The sequence below is a fragment of the Musa acuminata genome, chromosome BXJ2-8, assembly GCF_036884655.1.
Source record: "Musa acuminata AAA Group cultivar baxijiao chromosome BXJ2-8, Cavendish_Baxijiao_AAA, whole genome shotgun sequence".
Lineage (NCBI taxonomy): Eukaryota > Viridiplantae > Streptophyta > Magnoliopsida > Zingiberales > Musaceae > Musa > Musa acuminata.
Genome location: NC_088345.1, coordinates 2,437,547 through 2,452,844, shown reverse-complemented (window position 1 = coordinate 2,452,844; position 15,298 = coordinate 2,437,547). Strand labels below are relative to the sequence as shown.

Here is a 15,298-nt window from a genome sequence, read left to right as displayed (position 1 = left end):
GCAATCTCGACTTACGACACCTCCACGTCAACCATGGTGCCAAAAAGGGTAGAAGCAGTAACTCAAGTACTTGGAATGATACAAACAAGTTTGCTGATGCCATTTGCCAGTAGCATCAGTACCAACATAAAATCCATGGAGAGAGTTTATAGGCAAATTACTGGAAATCCAATTTCAGTTAATTTACATGATAATGGAAGTGAAGTAATGTAAAATCATCATTTCAGTTGTCCAACACCTGGACTTATAGACATGTACAAGAGCTTCTAGTCTTCTTCAATAAGCATTGCAGCAAATTGCTGCATCTCAAGTCCACATTGAAGGCAAGGACATCAATAATTGATAATCATCTTGTGCTTCTCGCTCCTCACCTGCTCAATGTCGCTTATGCGCTGCTCCTCTTGCCCTCCGAGACAGAGTGAGCCCAGTAGGGAATTGCTGGAGTGCGTTTGGAAGCCTTCACTCTAAGTGGACTGTTCTTGCTCTGTTAATCAAATCAGATGGACAAGTTAGGCAATAAGACATCGAAACCAGAACAATTTATATAGAGATAAAGCAAACTGAAACACTAGCAATCATCTCTCTCTTTCATGTGTGTTTTAACCATAAAAAAGAATCAATAAGTCAGTTTCCTTTGTTGCTTTCTCAAACACAGTGCAGCTCAATCAGACTGAGACTTACCAGGATTATCTGGCTCATATAGCTCAAATGGGTAATCCAACCCCGCTTATTTGTTTCAATATTATTTTTCTTTATTTAGTTTTTGGAACACCCAACACAAATCCTACGTTGAAAATTCAATTAATTATGTTTGGGACAAAACTGGCTGATGTCATCATACATGATAGTAGGAGACCAACACAAACCAAAAAACTAGAAGGTTTAAGTTTGTGGGTCAAATTCAATGTATAAGACCTGATTTCTTTATCCTTTAGCCATATAGGACTAATCTACCATTCATCTTTATCTCTATCTCAATTATGGATGCTTTCCTACACCCTTAAATTTTATGTAACAAAGACTGTATGATGGCAGCTGAGCAGACTAATGAAAGTAATTTTTCATCGTAGGGATTACCATTAGGCAGGTTCCTTCCTGAACATTGCAGATGGGGTAGTCATGAGGACAGCAGCTGTAATGATCTTCACAGCAGGTTGCAGCCTCAAGAGGACAGCATCCCCATGCAAAGCAGTAGTTCCCGTACTCATAGACGCAGCAGCATGTGGTACTCTCTGGGCAGGTGTAGTAGTTATCACAGACGGTGGGTGGCTTAACGGGGGAAGGTGGAGATGGACCAGGGTTTGGTGGGTTCTGGCCCTTCTTAATGGGGTATGAGGCCTCCATTGCAATACCACACTTGCCAGTGGCAGATGCAATATTACGTTCCATTCGTATGTATCCAGCCTCGCCCCAGTCTTCACCCCATGAGTTCTTCACAAGCCAGTAGTCCTGGCCATTCTTGGAGCCATAGCCTACTGCAGTCACACCATGATCTAGTGCAGTCCCACAAGATCCGGTGAATATTCCCTGAAAAAAAAATTGGAGTAATAATTTTTTCAACTTATCAACATGAAAGACATCTATAGATTTGAAGGAAAGTAGCAGCTTGGAAAAAAAAAACTTGTGGACATTATATATATATATATATATATATAATTATAATCAGTGTTTGATTTTTCAACTATTGCAACAAAAAGTTACATGAGATATTAGGCAGCAAAACTGGAGATATATGTACATCACATATCACAAAGCAAATCCATCATCAAATGGAACCAGTGCCACTACTAAGATGGCATCATCTAAATCGTTCATAGAATTTCAAGAAGAAGATTATTAACCAACTAAATTTCATATCACAAACAATAGATCATAATTCTCAAACCATGCCGCTTAATGTGTTTGTATTATCATGGGAAGGGTTTATTAGAAATTTCTATTTCTAGTGCCATTTGTCTGTTTGCAGCATCTTCCGTATTAATTAACCACACACATTAGAAATTATATCAGTCTAGAGACAGAAAAACCACAGATTCATAAAAAATTTTAGGGAATCTAAATTCTGATGCAACATAAACATATTATGGTCTTTATAATAGGCAAACTTACTAATCATATATGCTATTTGCAAATGATATCATTTTAATATATGGAATTTTAGCTGGAATAAAATTTTAAACTTGAATTGCAGAGCAAATCTTAGAAATTAAAGGTTATAGATTAAAATTTACTAATATTGAATATAAACTATAATTTTACATAATTTAAGAGAAGAAGTGAGGGTGACGTTGGGATGGATGGATAAGATCATACATGAAAATTATTTTAAGTATTTTCAAATTTATCATTCAACCTGATAAAAAGGAATAATGGAGATACTTTTCATAAGTTTGGTGGTTAAGATGGAGAGGGAGATTGAGTATAAAAGACTGTTGTGGTTTAATGAATTGAAGTATTGGACAGTTGCAAATCAATATGTCTGACAAGCTTATATAGCTCGCATGAAAATGCTGAGATAGGTATGCAGAGCCATAAGAGAAGACTAAACAGATATTTATTTGTGAACAATTAGTTGTAATCCGATAAACTATAAAATAAGAAAAAATCATCTAAGATATTATAAAAATATTCAACAAAAATCTGTAGATAGTATGGTTAGAAGAGGTGAGTTGATTAATGGTGGTGCCAGAAAAAATTGGAGAGAGAGACAGACTGAAAATTTCTTTACTAAAAACAATAAAAGAAAATTAAATGTCCTTGACTTAACCAGAAATATTGTGTTGAATGGAGTTCAATCAGTAAAAAAGATATATATAATTAGTCCCAAATTGTTAAAACATTTGTGTTGCTGTATCAAATGACAATCAATTCAATAAGAAGTGAGTAAAGATTTTCAACGTAGGTCACCATAATGTGGAAGTATAAAACTCTGCAAGCTTCCATAAGGATTAGAACATTGGTTCAAAGAAAGATCAAGTTGTAGTTTAAGCCGTGACATAATTTTATAAACAAAGAAAATTGGTAGAAATATAAAATTGCATTATCTTTTGACAACTTTACCGAGTCATAAAGCTGGAATGTCCGGCCACCAGCTTCAATAGCAACACTAACCGGTTGGTTAGCAACTGCTTTTTGCAGAGACTTCTCATCATTAACCGGAACATCCTCATACGAGTCAATTGTCACAACATGTGCATTTTTCTACATGACAAAGGTGGGCACCAAACCTCATTAGAACATCACCCACAAACAACAAAGCAACAGGAAGAAAAGGGGGTTGCTAGTTGTAAATGACTAATCAATAGGTCACCCTGTAAGTATCGCAAGTTCCATCTCGGGCCTTGTATGGGTAGTCCTCATCGGTGTCGATACCACCATTGTTGATGATGAACTCAAAGGCATAATCCATGAGCCCCCCGTTGCAGCCCTGGTTGTAGTAGGTGTCACAGTCCACCAATTCCTGCTCGGACAGAGAGATCAGGTCGCCAGTCATGATCTGGTTGATACCTTCCACAGCAGCAATCGTTGAAAATGCCCAGCAGCTCCCTGTGACACCATCAGATCTAGATATCATCAGCGTGCCAATTCAGATATTTGAAACCAAAAATCCTTCATTGGTGACTTGATCTAACAGGATAAGATCCTGAATCATGAACTAAGTGTGATACTAGCAGTTAATAGTTTTGTAGAGTAAGCAAAATTTACACAAGAAGGGGGGGCTGAAACAGATGAATCATGAACTAAGTGTGATACTAGAGGTAAGTAATTTTGTAGAGCAAGCAAAATTTACACAAAAAAGGGGGGTTGAAACAGAATCTGAAAGCAGATCTATTCGCAGATCATCCAAAATACAACACCTTTGGTACATCATAGTAAGCAAAGTCATGTCGTTTACCAAAAGTCAAAACAGAAGAAAAGGGGAAAAATCATAACTTCACAAGGAGGGGAAAAGATCTATCTTTATGTAAATGTAATTAAATGAAAATAATATCATATTTGAAGTGTTATTAGCAGAAAGCAAACAGAAAAATAGAGCAGAAATTGCAACTAATTGAAGTCAACGCAGGGAGAAATGGAAATATCAGCACCCACCGCAGCTGCCTTGATCTTTAACGCCGACAACAGCGCCCTTCTCCCTCCAATCGATGGAATCAGGCAAATCATCGCCGTCCCTCAGCCGGTACCGGTTGCTGCCCTCCGATGAGGCCCTCCTCCGGCGGGACGTGGCGGCCCGGACGCCTAGATACTTGGCCCGGTACTCCTCGTTGGTCAGGGCGGCGAACCGGTTGAGGCCAAGGCGGAAGGCGTGCTCCCCGCGGTCGGCCGCCGCGTTATGGGCGTCGATGTAGCGGAGGTTGTCCTTGAACACCTCGAACCGGCTCGCCTCTTCCGCGAGCGCGTTGCGGGACGGCCGGTGCTTGGCCACCCACTCCAGGTAGAGCAGACGCACCTCTTCCTCGCTCCGCCCGGACACCTGCTCGCTGTGGCCCTCCCCGCTGGTCACCATGTACAAGTCGGGGACAGCTGAGGCGATCGCCGCCGCGGCCAAGAGGAGAAGGAAGATGATAGCAGAAGCCATGAGGAGGGAGAGGAGGATATCTTCTTCAAGATTAACCACTCCAGGGCTTGTTATATAGAATGGAGTGTGAGAAGGTTGAACTCAGTACAAAATATTCATTTATATATTTTATATATTATATATATATATATATATATATATGTGTGTGTGTGTGTGTGTGTGTAAGAGAGATATATTTATTTATTTAGTAATTCTTCTTTGTCAAAATAATGGCAATGGAATAATGAAAGTTAGAGAGAGACAGAGTGATGTAGAAAAATCACAACCAAACAAACCAATACCTACTTTTTGGAAGCTGCAGAGATTATTGGTGGGGATACGGTTTTACAAATCTATCCTTTCTCAAGGTTAGTAATAGCATGCTTGCACATTCATTATTTAATATAATAGTCAGGTCTTGCTGGTGGGGTCATCCCGATTTTTATACTTTAAAAAATTATATTAACATTCTTATAATTATAAAATAAAATATTTAAATATATTTATCCTAAAATTATCGATTGTATCAATAAAAATATTAAAATAAAAAAAATAAAAAGATAATTTTAATTGCTAATATCGATGGTAGTAAACGATGTCGATGGTGGTGGATTATGATATCGTTAGAATCACGGGTGGCTATTGTGGATAAGAAATACGGTGACGAAAAATGAGAGCATTCACTACCACTGATACATTATGTCATCACCGACTTAAACGTTAAAATTTATTTTTTTATTTTTTTTATTTTTATTAGTAAATCAATGATATTTTGGTAAATAAATCTAGATATTTTACTTTCATAATTATAGGAATACTAATGTAATTTTTTAAGGTATAACATGGAATAATCTATATATATATATATATATATATATATATATATATATATATATATATATATATTCAAACATTTGAATTCTCTATTTGGTTTCTCATTTTTTAATTTAATTTTAAAAATATAAATTAGTTTTTGAGGATATATATTTTGAAGGAATATTAATAATAGATTGAAATTTCAAATCAATACACACGGTGAAAATTAGCAATAATGGTGTATCTATGAAGTTTTTCGTTTTGTAAGGATATATATATATATATATATATATATATATATATATATATATATATATATATATATATATATATATATATATATATATATATATATATGCTAAATTTAAGCTTAGAGATGCAAGTACAAAATCATATATTTGACAGATATATATGTATGTGTGCACTATTTCTCGACAAAAATGGAGGAAAAAGAAAAAGGAAGAACAATGTGCAATCGACTGTTTGATACAGAAATATTTCTTTTGTTTATTATGAATAGTGATTTAGGCAGCAACAAAATTACTTTAAATAATATATTATTATTTGGAATCAAACTGCACGCATTTTTGGCGTGGTTGAGTGGTGGGGAGGGTGATAATATTTTTTATTATCAATAATGAGAATATGTTGGACATTCAATTAATAATGCTATGTCTCAATTGACTCAATAAATGTAATCCATCTTACCAATTTGAAGGAAAATTATAGGTATTGGACAGCAGCAATAAATGTAGACCTTTGTTGGAGAATGCACGAAACGAATCTATTCACATTGATGATGGCTCCCATTTAAATTCTTGATGGATGATAAGCATTCAGATGCTTTTTCTTGGGATATTATTGGATTCACAGTTGGGAAGAAACATATAGTAGCACACTAATTTCAATTTTCATTCATCATTATCCTCCTAATCTTGCAATTCTTCCACCTAATTCTATAATGAGTGTATCTTAATCTAATAAGACTCATCAAACTAGACTAAACCTAATCACTCTCAAAATCTCAATGCTTGAGGCAATATTTATATAAAAAATAATAATTTTATTAAAGATATAAAAAAATTCTTACATAAAATTTTAATTTTTCTTATTTTAATATTTTAAGACTCGAACGATCTAATTAATGAATTTAATTTAAAAAATTATAATTTTGAAATAATGTTGTATTAAATTTTAATTTTAATTTTAGTCTCAAGCTATGATGATTGATTGATCGATGATCTCCTTTGACCTAAGATTCCCAGCCACCTCAAGCAGGATCCCAAGAAGATGGTCGGGAGATGGAATCTAGAAGGTACACGCGGCGACTAGTGGTTGGCTGATGCGTGCGCGATGGATGGAGCAGCCGCGGAGTGCACGTCTCTCCCACCACATCAATTCTATATATTTTGGTGCCTTTCCTCCAATAATATAATGGCTGGATGTGTTCTCTCGATCCTAACCCTCCGATTCTCCCAATCACCATAATATACTAATAATCCCATTTATCATATCATCCCAATAAAATTTTGCATTATTCGTTCATGCACTGATGTGATATCTATGCCATGTGAACATAAGTGGAATAGTCAAAGTCGACGGCCATTGTTGCTGTAAAGAAGAAGACGTTTGCTTCAAGTTATTTCCATTTGAGCTACAGGTCAAGGAGGCAATCCATGTCAATCATCTACGTTGGATCTGCGTAGAGAGAGAGAGAGAGAGAGAGAGAGAGGATAAGTCATGTGTAATATGTGAAAAATGCTTTTAATTCACGATAGTATACGCTTATGATCATCTCATGACAAAGGAGAACAGATCACTCCTTGGAATGCGTAAGCCTCTCCGCCCTTTGTGTCTGTGGAGGTACCGACACCAAAAGAAATTTACCGAGGAAGAAGGCAACAAGAAATAAATTATTTGCCTGCGAGTGTCTGTCGAAAGGTAAGAGAGGTGGAGATGCGAATGGCTCCCGAGAGCTCGCAGCTTAAAGATCAGCGACTTTTTGCCAAATAGATGTCAGATCCGATGAGGAGATCATCGTAATACTCGCACTGTCATTTTGGTTGCAGCAAGAAGATGTCAAGAAAAGCTTTCTTACGGTCGTCCAATCGATGAACAAAGACTATTCTTTCCGTCTTTCACTGAAGCAAGCAAGAATATGAAATGGGTGGCCAACCCATGCATCCATCGGAATCTGCTCACGGGGATCATTACCGACTACAAAAGCGTTTTGAGATCCATAATACGAAACGTATGTGCCTGTGATTGGGTAGGACCAAATCGATATTTGCTTGGCCATCGCCATCGACTGCTTTGTTTCGTGTTGCTGGGATCATCAGCGGAGTCACAGTTGCACTGGTTATCGCTGAACGCAACCATCCATGCCACGATAAAGCCACTTGAGATCCACTGTCTGTTGGGGAGTGGGGAAAGGAGAAGATGGTGAATCGTAGATGGCATCTTTCCATTAAACAACTGGAAGCAGGTCAGATCCGCCGGATAAGCTGCAGCTTGTGGGCAGGCTTTCATTTCTCAGGGAAATATACGTAAAGGTGGAGACAAGCAGCTTTTGTTTCTTTCATTGATCACACTGTACCTGTGGTAGAAGAAGGGTCACATCAAAGATGGCCCCCATTTCTTTAACTTTTCTCTGCTATCTTATGCTGATCATTAAATTCCTGTCTGCTATTATTTTCCGGGCTCTCTCTTTCTCACACAGCTATTCTATTCTGCCGATGAAAACTTGCAGAGAGTTACTTGGATCTACTGTTTGTTTGCTTAGGTTACTACAACAACAAAGTTCTCAGTATCTGCATCGAGAACAATTCATTTGATGGCAGTGGTTGTCTGAGGCCTCACAGAATGGAGCTCTTTATGGCATTTAATATTCCTCCCCAGCAAGGATGATCTGCTGAGACACCATTAGAAGTTATCCCCTTGAGAGCTTACCTACCCTTCCAACTTCACAGCCGTGTGATCCCAGGCATTTTACACATTATAAATGTGATCTCAACAGGATTCATAACATCATCCATACACTTGCAGGCAAAGGATAGACATGCATCGGGAATTGGCACTGCTGATCCATGCTTTACATGGATTGTTGCATGTATCCATGCACAGTCAAATTTACGTGCAAGGCTGGAACACTGACTCTGCAATGGTCAATTCTGCAGGCAATGAAACTGCTGAAAGATGAGATCTTAAAAGATTCTCGACCCAAAGTACCACTGAAAGATTACAACTGTGAAAGATTGCTTCAACAGTAGGTGACCTTTTGAACATGTGGCCACATTATTTTCAGCTCATTATATAATAATAAACCCTGGGCCTGTTTGTCAGAATATAAAAATTTAGTTTCCATGTCTCTTACAAGTAGAACAATTTGCTGAAATGGTGCCGAGAAAAAAAGAGAGGATGTTTTAGTACTTCAAATTTACAATGACCAAAGACTATGACAGGAAAGAGGTAAATTGCTTCTGATACAAAAAGAACTATAGACAACTTCTATTGGAGATGTTAATGCCAGTCAATGTTTGATGTTTGATAGATGAAACATGAAGTCATCAATCAGATCTCTCCTGGAGAATGGAAGCCAAAGTAGATTGAATATCTTGTAGAGCTTGTTTGTCATATGCATTCTTGCCAACATACAAATCCAAGAGAGGCTTACATATGCGATTGCTCTCGATTTTCCCCATTTCCTTTCCATTAACTAGAACACAAGTATAAGAGCTCAAAGACATTAAAAAAAAATTATTATTGTCATGTAAAACTCAAATATATCTTATCACAAGTAATCATTTGATGCATGTCATACATGAACGGCTTCACCAAATGAGCACCTAAAAAGTAGGATGATTATTTATTTTTATACATGCATAATATGTCATCATCATAGCAGGGAAGGCTGCATTTGTCTACGCAGACTAGGTTAACTACATAAATATGCATCAAAACATATGTTAATGCATGGAAAAAACATTTTTTCGGCAACATTTTTTTGCATAAAGGAACTTGAAACAGCTAGTTTCCATATATTTAGTACAGATCTTGACATTATCAACCTAAAACAAGAAAATATTGCAACAGTGAGGATATAAGAGATCCACATATCCATGATGAACTAGCATGATCAGACGTATCGCAAAGATTAAGCCTTTGAAACAAAGCTATCATGCAAAACATAGAAATAACCAAACGACTTGGTCACTTGGAGAGTAAATGTACCAAATATCTGAAGCACTCGATGTACTGATGACTTTCAGGGTTTTATTAACTTCAGTTTCAAAGATCTGAATATGTATTGGAGAAAAGAAAAGATAACAAGGAAGCGTCAAGCAAATGCACTGAACAGTAACAAAGTATCAAATGTAACAAAGCTACCAATATGGAAGTTGTACAATGTTTACAAAGTGTTGCCCATGCAAAAAATAGATCCACAGGTAACAGAATGTGCCATAAGATCCTCTGATGCAGTTACAAGGAGAAAAAGTCACCTTGACAGCTATCCACTGCTAGATGTAGAAGCCAAATTAACAAATTCAAATGCTTGAGTTTCGTATGAAAAACTGAACAAATTTTAAGAGTGTTAATTTTCTGGCTGTTAGCTGATGAAGTTATTTCCTAGTTATGTAAATGGTACCCTAAAAATTTTATTACAGCACTAAATGAGCCTGTAAAATTAGACGGTCTTTGGTTAAGTCAATCTACGTTAATGTTTCCAAAAGCTATAAACTAGTTTAGCAAAAGAGGCACCAAATATTAGCTCTATGAACTCAACTAGCACTGGACAACTCTAAATATGATGTATATGTATGATTAAGCCTATAAAAAAATATTATAACAGTACACTACAACTGTCGCATGCTGCATGTGAATATAATAGGAGGAAAAATAGATCTAATAATTTTATTTAACATAGTTCATTTCATTCTTGATCTTGATAGAAACAACTAGTGGTGGACCAACAAAAAACAACTTACTTCTTATTCGAAGAATATAACCACGTTCCCTCGAAAGATCAAAGATAGAATTTCCTAAGAGCTTATGTTCATCCATAAATATAGAATTAAACCTGAAAAAAGAGGATGAATTATGATGATAAACATTAGAAAGAAGGTAACTCAATTCAGCTACATGCAACTAATTTTGTATTATGTTACATGTGAAACTAATTTTGCAAACACAAAATTGCCTTCACAAACAACAGTAATATTGAAAGATAGGGTGAAAAACATTTAAATACTGATGAGAGGAACGGAAATATGAAATGAAGTTGTTACTGAAAGCAAGTTTATAAGTGCAGCACAGATGGATGGATAGATGAATAGTGACATTTTTATCAGAACAAAAACAAAATGCCTAACATATGAAAATTTGGAAGGAACCAAGTATTATGTAAACATGAATTGGTATACTTACAGACACACAAAAGAATGTTCTGCTATCCAGCTTCAAATATTACATGCCAAAATACAATTAGAGGAACATCTACCATAAAACAGTACTTTGCTAGTGTATTATCAGAATATATAATAAATACATAACACTAAATGACTGGTGGTCTTCTGAAAACAGTGACTACCCTGATATTTACCAAAGTGAAGAGTGGCACATTAATGATATGAGGTAGATTAAAGCTAAGAGCAAACAGCTCATCATCATAAAATATTCCTTAAAAGGTAAGTCCCACCAAGGAATTTAACATAAATTGATGAACGCTCTTAGCATTAAAAAAAATGTGTTTTGGGATGTTTTTACATAGAATATAAGCAAGGAGACAGCTACTGAGATGTGCCATAAAATGATCGAGCCATCATAAGCATCCCATTCTCCATAGCAAGCAACATGGCCATGTGCCATCACACTACTGGGTACAACTAACCATGCTAACAAACAAAATGAAGAAAAGGGAAGAAAACAAAATTCGAAGGAATTCCAAGCTTGATTAAGCCCTATGCATCATCCAAATTCCCCTGGAAAAACTCCAAGAATTTATGGAGTGAAAACACTTTGACAATTTATGCATTAGGACTACTTAATCCTGTCATCATAAAATTATACTACATCTTTTTAAGTGAACATGAGGTCATTTGAGCAAACTGTTTCAAAACAGAAACTTAGAACGATATGTATTCTAAATAATGTGATAACTATCTTAGTCACAATAAAACCTTTATTTACAGATGCAAGAAAGTGAATAGGAAGATTCTAACAATATCTTGAAGTACATGTTTCCTATAATGTTTATGATGGACAGTCACTTTGCAATCATGATTCGCCTTACCGGTTCATACCAGTGTACCGATCGACCATTGGTATGGAACGTACCAATGTACCAAGTACCAACATATAATATAGTAAGGTATACTGACGGATTGGTATATACTGCCCATATCAATCCTCTATTAGACTAGTATGTACCACCCATATTGAGCGATACATCGTGGTACAGTGAACCTTGTTTGCAATAATCTGAATCACACAAATAATGCCAATTTAATTTCATGAAGTTTTTTCTTCTTCACACTGTTATTAAAATTTGGTTTTAAACCAAAGTATGCAATTTCGGTTCGTATCGGCATACCGAACCTTGCTCGGTATGATACGTACCAATGCGTACCATCAACGTATCGAGTAGTATGCCTAAAATACCTACTAGTAAATAACGATCGAAATCGACCGTTACCCCCCAGTATAGGTTGGTAACGGTTGAAATCGATCAGTATAGCCTAGTACAGTTTGAGAACGGTTGAAATTTCGATCATTACCACACGATATAGCCTCGTATTGCTCGATATGGGGCCAAAAATTTGGTGCCGCCGGGTAGCGGGCGATCTATGAGCCAAGAGGCTCTCGAACTGGTATGTACAGCCCATACCAGGCGGTACACATCGAAATTAAAAACCATGTTTTAAACAACTCCTAAGTGCAGCTTAGAAGTGTCAAATTAACAACAATCCATGACCATCATTTGATGTCATGAGCAACATATTTATGAATAACAAAGCAGCAAAATTCTAGTGCCAATGCTCCCATTGATTTTACTTTATGATTGATTCATGATAGGAAAAAAAAAAGAAAGTTAAATCGGTCCAACTTCTCCTAACTCAGACCATTAGTGGGTTGAAGTGAGGAAATAATCAAATTATTACATACTACATAGTCAAATATGATTTTTATTTGCATCCCTATATCTAGAACACTTTTTTCCGATGACACCAATAACATAACAGTATAGATTGCTTGCCAGGAAATCATGCCAAAAATATCATAACAAACGGATGAAAAAATTAGGAAAGACATTAAGTCTTCTTAGCTTCAAGATTAAATGGGACTTGCATCTAGTCTTATAGATGAAATGGAAAAGGCAATCTGCTCTTCTTATTTATTAAATCATTAGGTGGTTTACAATATGTTAAGCAATATATTCCAGGCTGTAAATACTATAAATACGAAGAAAATCAAGATGATTGGTCTTTAAGAAAGACATATATGGGTAATTATACCACGATTCATCATGTGGTGAATATATCTCACTGGAGGAAACAGCAGAACATGAAAGAAAGTACCTTTGAAGCAATTCTTTATTGTTTGATGACTTTGATCCACCATATTTTTGGAGCTCGTTCTCAACAACCTTTGCAAATGTTTCATGCAGATAGCGTGTGCTTAGCATGCGGTTCACTATTTGAAGCCTAATTGTCATGCGCAAATCCTGATCCAGGACATCATCAATTAACTCCTTATTTCCTTTCAGTTCAGAGACCGAAAATGTACCATATTTCTTCCTCAATCTTTTTACATCACTCTCATCGGCATACACACCTGCAAGTATCAGAGAAAACAAACAAATAATATACCATCCGATAAGAAAGCGGTTCACAATATATATGCTGATCAGTCGCAACATTACTCTGATGCGGTGAAATGCCATTTGAGTTACGACAGGTTCAAGAAACTAATCCGATGGAGATTTTCTTGATAGGCAAAAGCTAATTTGATGAATTTGGTAGCATAATCATATGATTGTAAGAGTAAAGACAACATGCTGATCCAAAAGACAAAAACAGATTGACGGACTGCTCTAACCAATTGTAGAGAACCAAATACACCAAATTTATGTTGAGGCGCAAATATCATGATGCCAACATGTATAGAGCATAATGGCCAATTCACTACATTTTAGGTCAACGAAGGAACCCTAAACATTCAAGAGGCGGAAGCAAGGAAGAAGGCTCAATCGCAACCAGTTACCAAAGGCGTAGGCATGAAGTCGTTGGGACCCAAGAAACTGGTCTTCCTCGTCCCAGTGTTCAAAGTGGTGGGTGAGGCCACGCAGGTCTCGGCTCCATGGCGCGTCGGCCGATTCGAGGGAGGCGCCGACGTTGGCTGCCGCCGTGGGTTGGCAGTTTGAGGGCGCGGCGCAGCGTTGTTCCCAACGGGGGCTTCCCGAGATTTCCAAAGAAGGAAAACGTCGTGACACACACATATTATATGTGTATATATATATATATATATATATAATTACAAAAAATGTCGATCGTTAGATCAAAATCTAATGGCTAGGAGAAACCGTTACATCTAAGTTATCAATCTAGCTATATATTTATTTATAATTGGTAATTATATATATATATATATATATATCTCAAATTCGATTAATGGATATCCAAATCCAATTTAATCAATTATAAAGGTCAGATATCAGAAAAAAAAAATGATAATTGGATTCTTGTGGACATCAAAATTGGAAGACGAAAAATGGCGAGATGTAAGAGACTCTAATCGTTACCATATGCATAGGAGATGTTGTTCTTGCGCTTCGGACGCTTCCAATACCGCACTCCGATGCCCAAGAGGCGGCGGCCGTCGTCCACAACGGAGGGGAACTTGGTGCCGCTCCTCGGTTCCACGATGGTCGTCGGCGGCAGGGTCTCGACGAGGGAGAGTGTGGCCCAGACGGGGGACGCTTCGCTGCCCGCCTTCCGGCCTCTCCCCGACGCGCATGCACCCGGTTCGAGAGCGATGGAGATGGCCAGGCCCACTCCGGCACCGACAGCCGCGGCCGCCATGGCTTGGCGAAGCGCAGGCCTCTGCGGTGGCTTCGGTGGCTGAGGCAAAGAGAAGGGAAAGCGGAGAGAGCCCATGGCCGTATGACCTCAAGGCGCAAATGCCAAGTGTCGGATGGTACAGATGGAAATGCAACCGTGGAGAGGAGAGAATCCACATGAAGTGTGCAAGCAGGTTGGTATCTCAAAGCACTGCTACACACTCACTTTAGTGTTCGAACAATGGATGTCTCCACTTTAGGACTTGGTTTATGTGCTCAGCTTGGTGCATTGTGTGCACTTTGTGGTCTTAACCTGATGATGACACATATCTCAGACAGTAATTACAGTTTCACTTTACACCATGATGAATTAGCTGACTTCTCTTTCAAACATGGACAATAGGAATCCATTCAGTGCATGTTTGTGTTTTGATGCTTATTAAATGTGTGTGTGTGTGTGTGTGTTGGCTGTGACAAGTGATCCATCAGAAAGGTGGAGATACCAACCAAAGTAGTTGCAGTTTCAGCTAGCACCATGAATGAGATAGCCTCTTGGACAGCTATGGACATCCCTTTCAGGGCTTGTCTATGTGCTGATCTTTGATCAATCATGTGTATTTTTTAGCAGTGACAAGTGATTCATCAGCCAGAAGGGAATACAGTCCAAAGGAAGCTGAAAATTGCACTTTTTTTTGCTTTATCTCTTTCTATTTAGGCTCATGTTTCCTTTTTCCTTCTTTATTCCCTGATTTCTACTTTGCTTTGAGGTTGAATGCACTTGTGTGATTCATGGGCTCTACAAAGGATGAGTTTGATCTTCTAGTAGGCTGAATCATCAAGCAGTACAGAAGGTAGAAGAAGACATTGTA

The 15,298-nt window shown here is 37.4% G+C and overlaps 2 protein-coding genes across 2 annotated transcripts; both read right to left on the bottom strand.

Annotated features, from left to right (window-relative positions):
* Window positions 1–127: 127 nt before the first annotated feature.
* Window positions 128–4,620, bottom strand: LOC103975024 (oryzain alpha chain-like). The gene is made up of 5 exons (XM_065119689.1): window positions 4,093–4,620; window positions 3,311–3,546; window positions 3,061–3,201; window positions 1,078–1,527; window positions 128–484 (listed from the first exon to the last, which is right to left on the bottom strand). The coding sequence occupies exons 1-5, from the start codon at window positions 4,577–4,579 to the stop codon at window positions 386–388; spliced, it is 1,413 nt and encodes a 470-aa protein (XP_064975761.1). The 5' UTR covers window positions 4,580–4,620; the 3' UTR covers window positions 128–385.
* A 2,980-nt stretch (window positions 4,621–7,600) lies between these two features.
* Window positions 7,601–14,989, bottom strand: LOC135618636 (fatty-acid-binding protein 1-like). Its single transcript, XM_065119691.1, has 4 exons — window positions 14,172–14,989; window positions 12,949–13,204; window positions 10,360–10,451; window positions 7,601–9,089 (listed from the first exon to the last, which is right to left on the bottom strand). The coding sequence occupies exons 1-4, from the start codon at window positions 14,524–14,526 to the stop codon at window positions 8,941–8,943; spliced, it is 852 nt and encodes a 283-aa protein (XP_064975763.1). The 5' UTR covers window positions 14,527–14,989; the 3' UTR covers window positions 7,601–8,940.
* Between the last annotated feature and the right edge of the window lie 309 nt (window positions 14,990–15,298).

Coding starts and splice junctions, on each gene's coding strand:
- LOC103975024 (XM_065119689.1), bottom strand. CDS start 4,579: ATGGCTTCTGCTATCATCTTCCTTCTCCTCTTGGCCGCGGCGGCGATC. Junction 3,547..4,092: donor TAAAGATCAAGGCAGCTGCG/GTGGGTGCTGAT, acceptor ATGGTGTCACAG/GGAGCTGCTGGGCATTTTCA. Junction 485..1,077: donor AGGAAGGAACCTGCCTAATG/GTAATCCCTACG, acceptor TTTGATTAACAG/AGCAAGAACAGTCCACTTAG.
- LOC135618636 (XM_065119691.1), bottom strand. CDS start 14,526: ATGGGCTCTCTCCGCTTTCCCTTCTCTTTGCCTCAGCCACCGAAGCCA. Junction 13,205..14,171: donor CAACATCTCCTATGCATATG/GTAACGATTAGA, acceptor TGATACTTGCAG/GTGTGTATGCCGATGAGAGT. Junction 10,452..12,948: donor AATAAAGAATTGCTTCAAAG/GTACTTTCTTTC, acceptor CTCTTTTTTCAG/GTTTAATTCTATATTTATGG.